The following is a 17051-nucleotide window of genomic DNA, read 5'->3' as shown; positions in this document are numbered from 1 at the left end:
GGCAAATTTTTCGACCGCCCCGGGCACCACAAACAGTTGCTACGCCACTGATCGTGGTGCTTGGTTACACTCGTTACTCGATTGAGTATCGCGGGTGCTCAAGTGCCATTCTCAAGTAGTTTTGGATTAGAGGCATACAGGCAGGATTTATTGCCTTACAGGCCTTCCATAGGTATACTGCTGCTGTAAGCTAAAAACAAAAGTCCTTTTCAAGGCAACATATTTTCTTTTACCTATTAATACCAGAAAATTTGCATGCATAAATTATATACGTAATTTAAAAAAGCACAAGGCGTGGGGTAAGGGACAGAGAAGTTTACGTGCTGCTGATGGTGCACGCAGAGGCCAAAGCCGTTGGCCAAGTGAAACTATGCATGCTTTGGGAACACAACAAACATGATCATCCATGAGACGTAGGTTCCTGTCCCATTTTGCAGAGGGTTGCAGGACACCACTCTTAAAGCCAGATCAGTGCAAACAGGTGGTTGGTTAAATGGCAGATAATGCTTCCAGTATTTCCCAGCACTACCTGTCTTCCACACGGTCCAGTCTCACTAGCCAGGAGTCTGGACCACAGAATCCTCACCCTGATCCTCTTTCCTCCCACCATGGCGAGTCCCAGGAGCAGTAACGGCGTTAGGGGCAGGCAGACCAGGCAGCTGCCTAGGTTCCCCGCTAACCCAGGGGCCCCCGGGTAGTGGCACATCACACATCCGCTATGGGGCCCGTGAGGCGGGGGGGCCCACCTGCCGCTAGTGGCGACTCCCCCCACCGCCGCCACATTGAACTATACCGGTGTCTGCATTAGTATAGAAGTTGAACCAAAGCAAATGCCGAAATTCTTAAGTGGATTCTATCACTGTGAACAAAAAAATCATACACCAATCAGATAGGAGAATGTATGCATATAAGATATGATTAATCAGAAGCTGTAAAGTGCATTTCTACAAGGACAGCTCCATGGTCTACTTCCATATTTTCACTTGCAGTACGATTAGAATATCACAATACTCCGAGCTCCTGCCCCACTGCTAAGCAGTTCAAATGCTTCATTGATTTTTTGCAGGGCTAGCTTCTTGCTTACTAAATGTTCCAGATTGTTCCTTTTGTTCATATAATCTGTAACCAGTTTTGGGATATCAGAACCCTTGTAGCCTCCAAATATAGATCCTTTCAAGGTACGCCCTGTGACAAGCAAACCTGGATGCAAACAAAGTGTGTCCTTGGGAGATGCCACACCCAACACAACAGCAACACCATTTCCACAGTAAGTACACTGGAGAGCAGTCAGCATGGTTTCAGTGCGTCCTGCACATTCAATGGCAAAATCCACTCCTCCGTTAGTTAGCTCCGTAATGACCTCATGGATGGATTTATCATAATCCTTTGGGTTTAGGCACTCAGTGGCTCCCAGTTGTAGGGCTTTTGGATACTTATCCTTATGTGAACCTACGCCAATGATTCGTGTAGCGCTTGCATCCTTGCATCCTACAATTGCTGAACAACCAACTCCTCCCAAGCCAAAAACAGCACAACTAGAGCGCTTGGTCACCTTAGCAGTGTTGACAGCTGCACCATATCCAGTAGCAAATCCACAGCCTATAAGACAAACTTCAACAAGGGCATGGGCATCTGGGTCGCCCTCCAAGGGCTGTGGGGTACTCGGTACCGGGCCAGTGTAAGTGGGATAAGTCACAGCAGCTGTGACCCGGTCCGTGGCCCTGGGCGCCCAAATCAATGGTGGTTTGTAATATAGTTTATGTGATAGTTTGTGACGCCACCTGTGGTGTTTGGCAAGCAAGATGGTAAGCCAACGCTGCGTGCAGATCCTCTGGGGCTGATGGTGTGTTGCAGCATAGATGGTGTAGCTCCCCACAGGTGAAGCTGTAACCCCAGGACAGTGTATAGGCGTAGGCGGTGTGAGGAATGTTGGTAGCCAGATGTAGCGGTGCTGACGGTGTTGGCGCACAAATGAATGGAAGACACCAGGGCTTGCAGTTCCAAAGCTTTACTCACAGTTCATGGTACACACTGGTGCCTGACTCCGGGGTAGAGACTCAATCAACCTCCCGGGCTAGTCAGGATTATCCTCTCCAACACTCTGCCAACATGTACCTTTCCTGAACGACTCCTCTATTGCGCCTTTTAGTGTGAAGAGCTCGAGCACCGTGGTACTCTGAAGTTCCTCCTGTCAGATGTTCCTAACAACTCTACTCGTATGGCAGACAGCTGTAGCCTCTCTTGGGGACTCCCTTCTCCGGAGTCCTGGCTCTCTATTCAGTTGCTGTTGTGCCCCAAGTCTTAGATGGGAGTAGTGCATTTACAGCCAACTACTCCACCGGTGTCTGCTGCAGAACCATAAGTGTCCATACAACCTCGGGGACCGGTCCCTGGCCTTGCGCTGAGAACCTATAGGCAGGGTTCCTCTTCCAACCCACAACTCCTCTCTGTTCTCCTACTCCTTCGTTCCGCACTGTTTCTTCTCTCTCTTATGGAAGCTTAGGTTGCAGTTCTACGTCTTTCTCCTTCTGTTCCTTTTCCGTGCCAGATGGCTCAGGTCACTGAGGCAGCTGCAGCACTCCTTCCTCCATCCCTTCTTCCAGGGATCCCCACTCCTCCCGAGTGGCTCCCTTCCTTCCTTTCTGACCCTCTGTCAGACTGAACCTCCAGACTGATCTGTAATTCTAAACCTTCCCAACCTTTTATATATCTCAACTCCACCCACCTCCCAGCACATCTCGTGTTACGAAGCAAGGACCCACGAAAGGTGCGCTGCTACCCTCTAAGCATGGAGCCGCAATGTGGTCCTGCTGAACTATCCTGTGTGTGGGGTGCAGGTGTTGGAGTGTGGAAAGGAGTTCCCTACTTACCTAGGTGGTGGGGCACTACACCTTAGGAGAAGGTGCAGTACCTCTGTGGCGACTGAGCCTCAGGGGCGCCACACATCCACTTTGGCAACGCAAATGTCAGACACCACTGTGTATTCAGTAAATGTACTTGTGCATGCGTAATGATTAGTGTTGAGCTATACCACCCGATACTGAAAAATATCGTATCGGAATGGATCGGCCGATCTAAAAAAAAGTATCGGGTATCGCAGATTCCGATCCCGGAAGTCCCATTCAAGTCAATGGAACAGAAATATCGGAATTAAAAAAAACCCTTTCTTTCCCTGTAGGTTAATTCTACATGAAGAAAAACAACTAATAATAATGTAGAATGTATTGTGGGAGGTGTAGGAGACATTAAAGCCATAGAGGTTTAGCCCAATCAAATGGAATAGCAGGATTTTTTTTTTTTTTAAAGACGTTCGTAGTTACAAAGATATTGACTATGTTAAAGTCTTTAATTTTTTGTCAGATATGTATGTTTCACTACTTCCATGCTCTTTACCTTCTTTTTTACTTCTCCCACACTTTCTCCTTCATGATCCTCAGCAGCAGCATCTTTTTCATCAACTTCTTCTTCTTTTTCTTCTTTTTTTTCTTCTTTTTCTTTTTTTTTTTTACATTCTTCATATTCTTCTTATTCAACTATTACTCTTCTTCATATTCTACTTCATCTTCTTCCTATTCTTCTTCATCATATTCTTATTTGTGTCAGGCATTCCTGTAGTTGTTATCTATAAAAGTTTGAAGATTACACCTTCCGTTCAGCCTGTCACAAAAGATTTACAACAGGATTTGTCCGCGTTCAGTTTGTCCTGCAGCAGCAGGCCTTTTCCAGGGGCACCACGAGGAGGAACGGACACACCCCTGTTGTGAGTTCATTTTTCCCTTCACCGTCGCTGTCTGATGAACTCCCTCTTCTGGTGAAGGAAGGTAGTGAGGCTGATTACCAAACACCTGATCTGGTAGATGATGACTGGGTAACAGGAAATTCTGACTGGATATAAGGCAGCCGACGCCCTTCTGAGTCGCTGGTGATTTCTCTGATGGATTCTTGGAGACCAGTCTGATTCCTGCTTCCCAAAGATAAATTTTTGCTCTGCTATTGAACTTATTAGTTTTGTTTTGTTTACCTTGTTTTTTGGAGTTCAGCCATCCCCGGTCGGGGGTGTGCTGAGTTCCATTTTTGTCTCTTGGCTCTGTCTTCAGAATTTACCTGAGTGCTGATATAGCGACTTCAGGGCCTGTTTTTCCTATCAGACGGTTGGGACATTTTTTGGTAGGGTTTTTTACGGATTGCAGACAGCAGCTTTTCTATCCTGTCCTTTTTAGTTAGCTTGGGCCCCATCGTTTGCTCAACCTATCTTTCTATCTGTGTTAGTGTTTTCATCTTGCTTCACCGTCATTATTTGTTGGGGCTGCCTATTGCTTTGGGGTCTGCTCTGGGGCAGTTTAGATTTCCCCTTTCTTTCTTTAGGCCTATTTAGTTCTCTGGCTGTGATCGAGGGGTCTAGGGCATCGTAGGAACCCCCCACGGCTACTGTTAGTTGTTGTGGATAGGATCAGGGGTCTGCAATCTGATAGCTACCAACCTCTCCGGTTTTTCTGGACTTAGCTTGTATTTTTGTTTTTTCCTCCTTCGGTGACTCATTCATAACAGAATTACCAGCCATACCGCAGATCCTAGGGTACTCAATAGCAGGAAAGAATTGTAAAAAAAAAAAGAGAGTTTGTCAGAATGTTTTTTTGGTTTTTTTTTGTGTATATTTCTTCCTCTATGTCTCTGAGGCCGTAGGGGGAATTTTTTTTTTCTTTCTCAATGGAGATGAAGCGATTGTCTGATCGTGTGGAGCAGCTCACTGCTGAAGTGTGGGGAATTTCCGCCTATCTTGCTCATTCACATGCTGCTGAACCAAAGAACCCTACTCCTGATGTGTTTTTGGGGATCGGTCTAAATTTTTGAATTTTAAGAATAATTGTAAATTATTTTTTGCCTTGAAGCCTAACTCGTCGGGGAGCTCCGCGCAGCAGGTTAAAATTGTCATCTCTTTGCTGCGCGGCGATCCCCAGGATTTCTTTGAAACCTGATGATCCTATTCTTACTAATGTGGACGCATTTTTTCAAGCCTTGGGGTTGTTGTATGATGAACCTAATGCTATTGATCAGGCTGAAAAGGCCCTGCTGGCATTGAGCCAGGGTCGGGATTCTGCAGAGTTGTACTGTCAAAAATTCCAAAAGTGGGCGGTCCTTACTACCTGGAATGATGGTGCCTTGGCAGCTCTCTTTCGGAAGCGTTTGTCAGAAACCGTAAAAGATACTATGGTGGTCTCTTGGCTCTGTCTTCAGAATTTACCTGAGTGCTGATATAGCGACTTCAGGGCCTGTTTTTCCTATCAGACGGTTGGGACATTTTTTGGTAGGGTTTTTGGTAGGGTTTTTACGGATTGCAGACAGCAGCTTTTCTATCCTGTCCTTTTTAGTTAGCTTAGGCCCCATCGTTTGCTCAACCTATCTTTCTATCTGTGTTAGTGTTTTCATCTTGCTTCACCGTCATTATTTGTTGGGGGCTGCCTATTGCTTTGGGGTCTGCTCTGGGGCAGTTTAGATTTCACCTTTCTTTCTTTAGGCCTATTTTGTTCTCCGGCTGTGATCGAAGGGGTCTAGGGCATCGTAGGAACCCCCCACGGCTACTGTTAGTTGTTGTGGATAGGATCAGGGGTCTGCAATCCGATAGCTACCAACCTCTCCAGTTTTTCTGGACTTAGCTTGTATTTTTGTTTTTTCCTCCTTCGGTGACTCTTTCATAACACACCCCCATACACTGCTTAGTCTTCTTCTGCTAATAAATTTGATAATATCCTTTGCTCAGATTTTTAGTCTTATGCTTAATGTTCTTCTGCTTTTGTTTTTTATGCTTCTTGGTCTTCTGTCTCTTGTTGTTCTGCATCTTGGTGGTTGTCTTCCTGTTCTTTGTCCTCTTGGTCATCTTCTTCAGGGTCATCTTTTAGGTATTCTTCTGTGTGGTCTTCAGGGTATTTGTCTTCAGGGTCATTTTCATGGAGATCCAGAGTGAGAATCAAAAACCATTTCCACAAGCTTGAACTTGGAAAAGTAGCAGAAGTTACAAGAAGGCTGAGGAACTGTCGAGAACCAGCTGACGGTACTGGAACCCGGAGTGGCAGCAGAATGAACAAGAGCCAATGGCGCAACCGTGGACCAGCTGACTGTGCTGGAACACAGTTACTAAGCAGGAGGTACCTGTGCTCCAAAGCACTACCAAGGACCAGCAGACGTTGCTGGAACTCGGATACCAAGAAGGAGGCACCTAGGCCAAAGGCACTGCCGAAAACCAGCTGACGGTGCTGGAACCCGGATGGGTAGCAGAAGCTACAATACTCAATGGAACTACCGAGAACCAGCTGACGTTGCTGGAACTCGGATGGGTAGCAGAAGGTACCCATGATTAACAAAGTTTTGCATCCGCGAGCAGGCCGCAGTTACCGAAACCCACAGTCCTACAGGGGGTGCTTAGTCTTCTTCTGCTAATAAATTTGATAATATCCTTTGCTCAGATTTTTAGTCTTATGCTTAATGTTCTTCTGCTTTTGTTTTTTATGCTTCTTGGTCTTCTGTCTCTTGTTGTTCTGCATCTTGGTGGTTGTCTTCCAGTTCTTTGTCCTCTTGGTCATCTTCTTCAGAGTCATCTTTTAGGTATTCTTCTGTGTGGTCTTCAGGGTATTCGTCTTCAGGGTCATTTTCATGGAGATCCAGAGTGAGAATCAAAAACCATTTCCACAAGCTTGAACTTGGAAAAGTAGCAGAAGTTACAAGAAGGCTGAGGAACTGTCGAGAACCAGCTGACGGTACTGGAACCCGGAGTGGCAGCAGAATGAACAAGAGCCAATGGCACAACCGTGGACCAGCTGACTGTGCTGGAACACAGTTACTAAGCAGGAGGTACCTGTGCTCCAAAGCACTACCAAGGACCAGCAGACGTTGCTGGAACTCCGATACCAAGAAGGAGGCACCTAGGCCAAAGGCACTGCCGAAAACCAGCTGACGGTGCTGGAACCCGGATGGGTAGCAGAAGGAACAAGAGCCAATGGGACAACCGTGGAACAGCTGACGGTGCTGGAACACCGTTACTAAGCAGGAGGTACCTGTGCTCCAAAGCACTACCAAGGACCAGCAGACGTTGCTGGAACTCAGATACCGACAAGGAGGCACCTAGGCCAAAGGCTCTGCCGGGAACCAGCTGACGTTGCTGGAACCCGGATGGGTAGCAGAAGGTACCCATGATTAACAAAGTTTTGCATCCGCGAGCAGGCCGCAGTTACCGAAACCCACAGTCCTACAGGGGGTGCTTGTCCTATTGGCACTATGGAACCAGCCTTTTTTACCAGAACCCGCAGCCCAAATAGGAAGCACCGAAACTGCAGGCACCATAGACTCGGCTAACCCTACCGCAACACGACAGGACAACGTATCGGTGGCAAAGTGACGTTGACACTACCCGGAAACAGCAGGCGTGCTGTAACAAGGCTGGGCAGGAGGGAGTACCCGTGCCAAAGACACTGCCGAGAACCAGCTGACGGTGCTGGAACCCGGATGGGTAGCAGAAGCTACAATACTCAATGGAACTACCGAGAACCAGCTGACGGTGCTGGAACCAGGAGGGGCAGCAGAAGGAACAAGAGCCAATGGCCCAACCGTGGACCAGCTGACGGTGCTGGAACACGGTTTCTAAGCAGGAGTTACATGTGCTAAAAAGCACTACCAAGAACCAGCAGACGTTGCTGGAACTCGGATACCGACAAGGAGGCAACAATGCCAAAGGCTCTGCCGGGAACCAGCAGACGGTGCTGAAACCCGGATTGGTAGCAGAAGGTACCCATGATCAACAAAGTTGCAAGGCCGCGAGCAGGACGCAGTTTCCGAAACCCACAGTCCAACAGGGGGTGCTTGTCCTATTGGCACTACAGAACCAGCCTTTATTACCAGAACCCGCAGCCCACATAGAAAGCACCAAAACTGCAGGCACCATAGACTTGACAAACCCGACCGCAACACGACAGGACAACGTATCGGTGGCAAAGTTACATTGACACTACCCGGAAACAGCAGGCATGCTGGAACCAGGCTGGGCAGGAGGGAGTACCCGTGCCAAAGACACTGCCGAGAACCAGCTGACGGTGCTGGAACCCGGATGGGTAGCAGAAGCTACAAGAGTCAATGGAACTACCGAGAACCAACTGACGGTGCTGGAACCCAGAGGGGCAGCAGAAGGAACAAGAGCCAATGGCACAACCGTGGACCAACTGACGGTGCTGGGACACGGTTTCTAAGCAGGAGTTACCTGTGCTGAAAAGCACTACCAAGAACCAGCAGACATTGCTGGAACTCGGATACCGACAAGGAGGCAACAATGCCAAAGGCTCTGCCGGGAACCAGCAGACGGTGCTGGAACCCGGATGGGTAGCAGAAGGTACCCATGATCAACAAAGTTGCAAGGCCGCGAGCAGGACGCAGTTTCCGAAACCCACAGTCCAACAGGGGGTGCTTGTCCTATTGGCACTACAGAACCAGTCTTTATTACCAGAACCCGCAGCCCACATAGAAAGCACCAAAACTGCAGGCACCATAGACTCGGCAAACCCGACCGCAACACGACAGGACAACGTATCGGTGGCAAAGTTACGTTGACACTACCCGGAAACAGGCGTGCTGGAACCAGGCTGGGCAGGAGGGAGTACCCGTGCCAAAGACACTGCCGAGAACCAGCTGACGGTGCTGGAACCCGGATGGGTAGCAGAAGCTACAAGAGTCAATGGAACTACCGAGAACCTGCTGACGGTGCTGGAACCCAGAGGGGCAGCAGAAGGAACAAGAGCCAATGGCACAACCGTGGACCAGCTGACGGTGCTGGAACACGGTTTCTAAGCAGGAGGTACCTGTGCTAAAAAGCACTACCAAGGACCAGCAGACGTTGCTGGAACTCCGATACCAAGAAGGAGGCACATAGGCCAAAGGCTCTGCCGGGAACCAGCTGACGGTGCTGGAACCAGGCTGAGCAGGAGGGAGTACCCGTGCCAAAGACACTTCTGAGCTGCAACTGGCGATGTTGGAGCCCAGGGGTCAATCATGCAGCAGGCTGAGGCCTACTTCGAGCTAGTTTTATATTGGTTGTACACAACTACTGATTTTAACCGGGCTCCACTTGGGCCTCTGGTTCTACTGTCTCTAGTATTTCCCCTGGCCTACAACCCCGCCAGTCACCGCTCTGAAGTGGCGTGTGCACAATCCACACTTGTTCCTGTGTGACTGGGGCTCAGTCACGTCAGTTGATCCACTGATGTGTGTCCGGCAAGGTCTCCTGCTCTGTCCACATTCCGACTACTAGTAATGGGAATGGGGACAGAGCGGCAGACATTGCCGGACACACATCAGTGAATCAACTGACGTGCCTGAGCCACAGTAACACAGGAACAAGTGTGGATTGTGCACACGCCACTTCAGAGCAGCGACTGGCGGGGTTGGAGGCCAGGGGAAATACTAGAGACAGTAGAGCCAGAGGCCTAAGTGGAGCACGGTGGAAAATCAGTAGTAGTGTGATTTTGGAGGCAGCAGGAGACTTTGCCATCCACATAGCAGGGGAACAGCAGGCGTTACTGAACCCCACAGACACAGGAGCGAGTGTTTGAATCTGTGCAGACAGCACTTCCAAGCTACAACTGGCTGTGTTGTAGCCCAGGATCAATGCTCCGAGCAGGCTGAGGCCTACTTGGAGCGAGGAGAAAATGCGTTGCAGTGTGAGTTTGGAGGCAGCAGGAGACATTGCCATTCACACAGCAGGGGAACAGCTGGCATTATTGAACCCCACTAACACAGGAGCTAGTGTGTTTTGCTCTGTGAAGACGGCACTTCTGAACACCAACTGGCGTTGTAGAAGCACAGGATGAGGCATGGAGCAGGCTGAGGTCTGATGTTGTTGGCATGTGGATGGAGCAGGAGACTTTGCCGTCTACACAGCAGGGGAACAGCTGGCATTACTGAACCCCACTAACACAGGAGCTAGTGTGTTTTGCTCTGTGAAGACGGCACTTCTGAACACCAACTGGCGTTGTTGGAGCACAGGATGAGGCATGGAGCAGGCTGAGGTCTGATGTTGTTGGCATGTGGATGGAGCAGGAGACTTTGCCGTCTACACAGCAGGGGAACAGCTGGCATTACTGAACCCCACTAACACAGGAGCTAGTGTGTTTTGCTCTGTGAAAACGGCACTTCTGAACACCAACTGGCGTTGTTGGAGCACAGGATGAGGCATGGAGCAGGCTGAGGTCTGATGTTGTTGGCATGTGGATGGAGCAGGAGACTTTGCTGTCTACACAGCAGGGGAACAGCTGGCATTACTGAATCCCACTAACACAGGAGCTAGTGTGTTTTGTTCTGTGAAGACGGCACTTCTGAACACCAACTGGCGTTGTTGGAGCCCAGGATGAAGCATGGAGCAGGCTGAGGCCAACTTGCAGCCTGTTTTATAGAGGTTGTAGACTACTACTGATTGTAACCGTGCTCCACTTAGGCCTCAGGCTCCACTGTCTCTAGTATTTCCCCTGGCCTCCAACCCCACCAGTGACAGCTCTGAAGTGGCGTCAGCACAATCCACACTTGTTCCTATGTTACTTGGGCTCAGTCCTGTCAGTTGATCCCCTGATGTGTGTCCGGCAAGGTCTCCTGCTCTGTCCTCATTCATACTACTAGTAATGGGAATGTGGACAGACCAGGAGACTTTGCCGGACACACATCAGGGGATCAACTGACGTGACTGAGCCCCAGTAACTCAGGAAGAAGTGTGGATTGTGCAGACGCCACTTCAGAGCAGCAACTGGCGGGGTTGGAGGCCAGGGGAAATACTAGAGACAGTGGAGCCAGAGGCCTAAGTGAAGCACGGTTAAAAATCAGTAGTAGTTTGAATGTGGATGGAGCAGGAGACTTTGCAGTCCACACAGCAGGGGAGCAGCTGGCATTACTGAACCCCAATAACACAGGAGCTAGTGTTTTTCTCTGTGCAGACGACACATCTGAGCGACAACTGGCTGTGTTGAAGCCCAGGGATTATAGTTCAGGTGGTAGAAACATGAACACAACAGGAGACCTGGATACAGTTGCCAACCAATTATTTAGTCGGGAAGAGGACTGGCAAATTCTGGGGAGATCCAGGCCTTGTTCATTTTCAGAAAAGTAAGCCGGTCAACGTTATCGGAAGAAAGTCGCGTGCGACGGTCTGTTAGTACACCACCTGCGGCATTAAAGACGCGTTCCGATAATACACTGGCAGCAGGGCAAGCCAGCACCTCCAATGCATACTGGCTAAGCTCTGGCCATGTATCCAGCTTAGAGACCCAAAACTTGAAGGGGGAAGAGCCATCTGGGAGTACACTCACAGGGCAAGACATGTAGTCTGTCACCATCTGATGGAAACGTTGCCTCCTGCTGACTGGAGCCGTCAGTGATGGTGTAGACAATTGTGGCGGACACACAAAACTTTGCCACATTTGGGCCATAGTGGTCTTGCCTTGTGCTGAGGCTCTGCCTCTGCTCCCTCTTTGTGCCGAGTTTCCTCCACTGGCTCGACGCACAGAGGTGCTTTGTAAAGCACTAGCACCACTGCTGTCGGGTGGAATGGAAAACATGATGGACTGCACCAGTGTGTCTTGGTACTCCCGCAGTTTACACTCCCGGTTCAACGTTGGTGTGAGGGTTTGCAAGTTGTCCCGGTAGCGAGGATCTAGGAGGGTGTACACCCAATAATCAGCCGTATAGAGAATGTGGGCGATGCGACGGTCGTTTCTCAGGCACTGCAGCATGAAGTCAACCATGTGCTGAAGACTCCCAACTGCCAAAGAACCGCTGTCCCCTGCTTGAGGCGTGATCTCTGCCTGCTCTGCATCTCCCCACCCTCGCTGTACATACTGATTAGAGCTTTGTGTACCTCCCTCCTCTGGAGAGATGTCTTCCTCCTCCATCGACTCCTCCTCATCCACCTCACAAAGTGTCCCCTGCCTAGGCCTTTGTGAGGAAGCACGTGGCGCAGACTGTCCAGTAGCAGATGGCATTTGGGACTCCTCATCCTCCACCTCTTCCAAAACCTCATCCCTTAGTGCTTGCAGTGTTTTTTGAAGCAGACAGATAAGGGGGACAGTCATGCTGACTAGTGCATCATCTGCACTCGCCATCCGCGTGGAATCATCGAAGGCACGCAAAACGAGGCAGATGTCCTTCATAGAGGCCCAGTCAGTGGTGCTGAAGTGTGACCGGCGCACAGTGCAACTTGTTTGCGCCTGATGCAGCTGGTACTCCATGACTGCTGCCTGCTGCTCACACGACCGCTCCAACATATGTAACGTAGAATTCCACCTGGTGGGTAAGTCACATATGATGCGATGTTCCGGAAGGCGTAATCGGCGCTGCAGAGCAGCAAGGCGCGACCTTGCCGTGCTGGAACGCTGCAAGTGAGCGCACTCTATGCGGACCTTGTGCAGCAGTGCATCAAGATCCGGATAGTCGCTCAGAAAGCTCTGCACGACCAAGTTGAGCACATGTGCCAGACATGGGATGTGAGTGAGGTTGCAAAGGCCAAGAGCTGCCACCAGATTTCGGCCATTGTCACACACTACCAAGCCCGGCTGGAGATTCGCTGGCAGAAACCACACGTCGCTCTCCTGCTTGATGGCATTCCAGAGCTCCTGCGCTGTGTGGCTTCGATTCCCCAAAGAAATTAATTTCAGTACGGCCTGTTGACGTTTGGCCACGGCTGTGCTCATATCGGTCATAACAGGCTCCTGCTGCGCTGTTTCAGAGGAACTTGAATAGGAGGAGGAGTCAATGTGTACAGACTGGATTCCTGCAATCCGTGGAGTTGGCAGAACACGTACAGTGCCACTCTCCAGATCTGTACCCGGCTCAGCAACATTGACCCAATGGGCAGTGAGGGAAAGGTATCGTGTCCCTGTCCATGGTTACTGGTCCACGCATCGGTGGTCAGGTGGACCTTGCTACTGACGGCGTTTAGTAGCGCATGTTTTATGTTTGCCTCCACATGTTTCTGCAGGGCAGGGACGGCTCGCCTGCTGAAATAAAAGCGGCTGGGCACGGTGTATTGTGGGACCGCCAATGCCATGAAGTCCCGGAAGGTGTCAGTCTCCACCAGCCTGAATGACAGCATTTCAAGTGCCAGTAGTTTGGCAATGCCAGCATTCAGAGCCTGTGCTCGGGGATGGTTTGCCGAGTATGGTCACCTTTCTCCCATGCCTGTGCTACCGATGGCTGTCGAGTGGCCTGGGAGTGTGAGGATGACTTGGAATGTGGTGCTGTGGGTGGAATGTCACAGGGTCTCCGGACAACAGTGCCAGAGGTTCTTCCTTGGCGATCCTGTGAGGAAGCCGAACCAGCTGTGTGTGAGCTGGAGGAAGAGGCCCCAACACGAGCTGAAGAGGTGGTAGGTGGTGCTGTACGTTGGCCTACGTCTTCAGTGTGTCTGTAACTCCACCTCGTGCTTGGTCCGCACATGTTTCCACATATTAGTGGTATTGAGGTTGCTGACATTTTTCCCTCTTTTGACTCTCTGATGACACAGCTTGCATTTGACAAAGCAAATGTCATCTGCAACTGTGTCAAAAAAGGACCACGCACTGCAAGTCTTGGGAGCGCCCGTTTTGCCTTTACCGCAGCAGTGGGGTACGGTGAGGTCCTACAAAGCTGCGCATAAAGGACTGTTGCCTGCTAAAACTGGGGGATGCTGACTCACTGGTGCCAACAGCAGGCACAGACTCCCCACGTCCTCTCCCTGCAGAATCCCCACGTCCTCTCCCTGCAGAATCCCCACGTCCTCTCCCTGCTGAAACTCCACGCCCACGTGCCTTACTCCCTGCCTTCTTCATCTTGCTAGACTGAGAAAGATAGGCAGAAAAGTACAAAGGGGGGCCTTAGTGTGCTTATTCCTGAACAGCTGGTTACAGGTATAAGAAACACTAATTTTATGAAGTGTGTGTATCGACTACACTTTAATGGGAGCTAATGTGGCCTACACAACTTTCAACTGTAGTGTTTGGTGAACTTTGCTGTTTTTTTGGGGGGGAAAAAAAAATAAAATGATGTGATCAAAGATTTGAAAGTGAGAGTATCACCAACTTTCTGGAGCTATTACAATGCAGGCAGGTAACCTACAATGCAAAAGATGAGGCTCCAAAAAATTTGGGTAATACTAATCTGGCTGCAGCTGAAGGGCACAAGCCAGAAAAAAGGCTCCTCTACTCCTATATAGTGTTTGCAACCAACCAATGTAGATGGATATGGATGGATGCACACTAATAGGAGAAGAAAAAATGAGCTGCAATTAAAGAAAAATATGTGCAAGGCAGTGACGCACGCTGAGCAGCCTACAACCAGACGTAGCTGCCGGACACACTACTCAGCGTGAGCTGCACTCACACACAGTCAGAGACCTCTCAGACAGCCGTGAACAGTGCAGCTAAGTGGGCACTAGCACTGACAGGCTGCAGAAAGGCTCCGCTGTGTACTCCTAGAGTGTTTGCAACCACCATATATGGATACGGATGGATGCACACTAATAGGAGAAAAAATGAGCTGCAATAAAAGAAAAATGTGTGAGGCAGTGACACGCTGAGCAGCCTACAACCAGACGTAGCTGCAGGACACACTACTCAGCGTGAGCTGCACTCACACACAGTCAGAGACCTCTCAGACAGCCGTGAATAGTGCAGCTAAGTGGGCACTAGCACTGAAAGGCTGCAGAAAGGCTCCGCTGTCTACTACTAGTGTTTGCAACCAACGTATATTGATACGGATGGAAGCACACTAGATAGAATTTTTTAAAAATAAGCAGCTCAAAAAGAAAAATATGTATGAGGCAGCAGTGAGGCACGCTGGGCGGCCTACAACCAGACGTGGCTGCAGGACCCACTCCACAGCGTGAGCTGCACTCACACAGCCCTTGCAGACAGCTGTGAACACTGCTGCTAGGGAAAAGAAAGCTACAGTGGTGGTTTATGTAGCCTGGGTAAAGCACAATATTGTTTTGAGAATCGCTATTTCTAACTGTCCCTCACAGTCTTCAACAGCAGCCTGTCCCTAACTGAATTCACAGCCGAGTGACCAGAAATGGCGGCGGCTTTTATAGTGCATCATGACATCATTTCAGCAGCCAATCACAGCCATGCCAATAGTTTACATGCCTAACAGGATGTGCCCACACTTCTGAGGATTCCCATTGGCTGAATCAAAGCGAGCGGGCTGATAGCATTATGGGAACTTCCCATTCCGTTATCCGATACGAAAAAAGTATCGGAAGTCAGTATCGGAATTCCGATACAGCTAATATCGGCCGATACCCGATACTTGCGGTATCGGAAAGCTCAACACTAGTAATGATAAATCGCTTTCCCTTTACAGGTAAATCTGCTTGTACCATCATCCATCAGTCCTGATTGAGCTCCAAATGCAAACTCTAATTTTTTGCAGATGTTACTGTGTGGGCCATCGCAAGCTCTGCACGATTTCTTTTGACTTCATGAGCAAACAAGCAACACCATTTCCACAGTAAGTACACTGGAGAGCAGTCAGCATGGTTTCAGTGCGTCCTGCACATTCAACGGCAAAATCCACTCCTCCATTAGTTAGCTCAGTAATGACCTCATGAATGGGTTTATCGTAAACCTTTGGGTTTAGGCACTCAGTGGCTCCCAGTTGTAAGGCTTTTGGATACTTATCCTTATGTGAACCTACTCCAATGATTCATGTAGCGCTTGCATCCTTGCATCCTACAATTGATGAAAAACCAACTCCTCCCAAGCCAAAAACAGCACAACTAGAGCGCTTGGTCACCTTAGCAGTGTTGACAGCTGCACCATATCCAGTAGAAAATCCACAGCCTATAAGACAAACTTCAACAAGGGCACGGGCATCCACTTTGGCAACGTAAATGTCAGACACCACAGTGTATTCAGTGAATGTACTTGTGCATGCGTAATGATAAATCGCTTTGCCTTTACAGGTAAATCTGCTTGCACCATCATCCATCAGTCCTGATTGAGCTCCAAATGCAAACTCTAATTTTTTGCAGATGTTACTGTGTTGGCCATCACAAGCTCTGCACGATTTATTCTGACTTCATGAGCCTTTGGAGGAGCTACTTCAATATCTTCAATGCTGAGGGGCTTGCATGGTTCCCAGGCAATAGCGGCCTTGCATTTAATAGCCTTTCCTGCGGTGCTCATGGTGGTTCCGGTTCAAAGCAATGATGGAGGAGAGAGCGTCAGCTGATGCCTCCTCTCCCATCATTCCCCTCTGCCTCTGACACTGCGGGTGTGTGATGACATCATCGCGCACTCACTGTGTGCCAGGCAGTGCAGCCGTTGAGACAGGAGCCCCCTGAGGAAGCGACGAAATATCAAGCGAAACGTGCGTTGGGGAACGTGGTCACAGCACGGGCAGTCATTATGGGTAATTAACCTCTTCATTCTTTACTTAGTCATGTAGCGGTCTTTGCATACGTAATGTATACATAAATATATTTATTGTTGATACTGTGGTAATTGCAGGTACGCAGGATGCAGTGACGAGTCGCGAGACAATTTGGTGCTTTCTATAATAACTTTTATAAGACTAGAGGGAACTTTCCTCAGTCACGGCTTGATCACCAAAAGCGGTAATGGCGCGCCGACACCAGGGCCTAGCGGGGTACTCGGTATCGGACCCGTTGATCTCAATGGGAGTGTCACGGAAGCTGTGACCCGGTCCGTGGCCCTGGGGCTCCATGGCAAAAAAGGGGGTGAATGAACAATGAAATAAAGTTTATGAATAGTTTGTGACGCCACCTGTGGTGTTCGGCAAGTGAGGTGTTAGACCGACGCTGCATGCAGATCCTCTGGGACTGGTGGTGGGTTGCAGCCAAGATGGTGAAGCTCCCCACAGGTGGAGCCGTAGTCCCAGGGCAGTGTAGATGTAGCAATGGAGGAGAGGCACAGGCGGTGTAGAGGCCGTTGCCCAGATGTAGCTTTGCAGGGTGTAGTGATGCGGGAATAAGTGGAGGACACCAGGGCATGTAGTTCCAAAGCTTTACTCACAGTCTGCAGTTCACACAG

The 17051-nt window shown here is 49.6% G+C and overlaps 1 protein-coding gene across 1 annotated transcript; it reads right to left on the bottom strand.

Moving 5' to 3' along the window:
• Positions 1-994: 994 nt before the first annotated feature.
• LOC141088184 (NADP-dependent alcohol dehydrogenase-like) lies at positions 995-15987 on the bottom strand. The gene is made up of 2 exons (XM_073574106.1): positions 15849-15987; positions 995-1611 (listed from the first exon to the last, which is right to left on the bottom strand). Exons 1-2 carry the CDS (start codon positions 15985-15987, stop codon positions 995-997), a joined length of 756 nt encoding a protein of 251 aa, XP_073430207.1.
• Between the last annotated feature and the right edge of the window lie 1064 nt (positions 15988-17051).

The sequence above is a fragment of the Dendrobates tinctorius genome, unplaced genomic scaffold (genome assembly GCF_039654945.1).
Source record: "Dendrobates tinctorius isolate UK_male_01 unplaced genomic scaffold, ASM3965494v1 ptg000038l, whole genome shotgun sequence".
NCBI classification, from domain to species: domain Eukaryota; kingdom Metazoa; phylum Chordata; class Amphibia; order Anura; family Dendrobatidae; genus Dendrobates; species Dendrobates tinctorius.
This window is presented reverse-complemented; position numbering and strand designations above follow the sequence as displayed.

Excerpts from the sequence above, each read along its gene's own strand:
- LOC141088184 (XM_073574106.1), bottom strand. The coding sequence starts at position 15,987 with ATGGATGATGGTGCAAGCAGATTTACCTGTAAAGGCAAAGCGATTTAT. Across the intron at positions 1,612-15,848 it reads CCGTGCCCTTGTTGAAGTTT|TTTGTCTTATAGGCTGTGGA; the intron begins GTCTTATAGGCT and ends CCCTTGTTGAAG.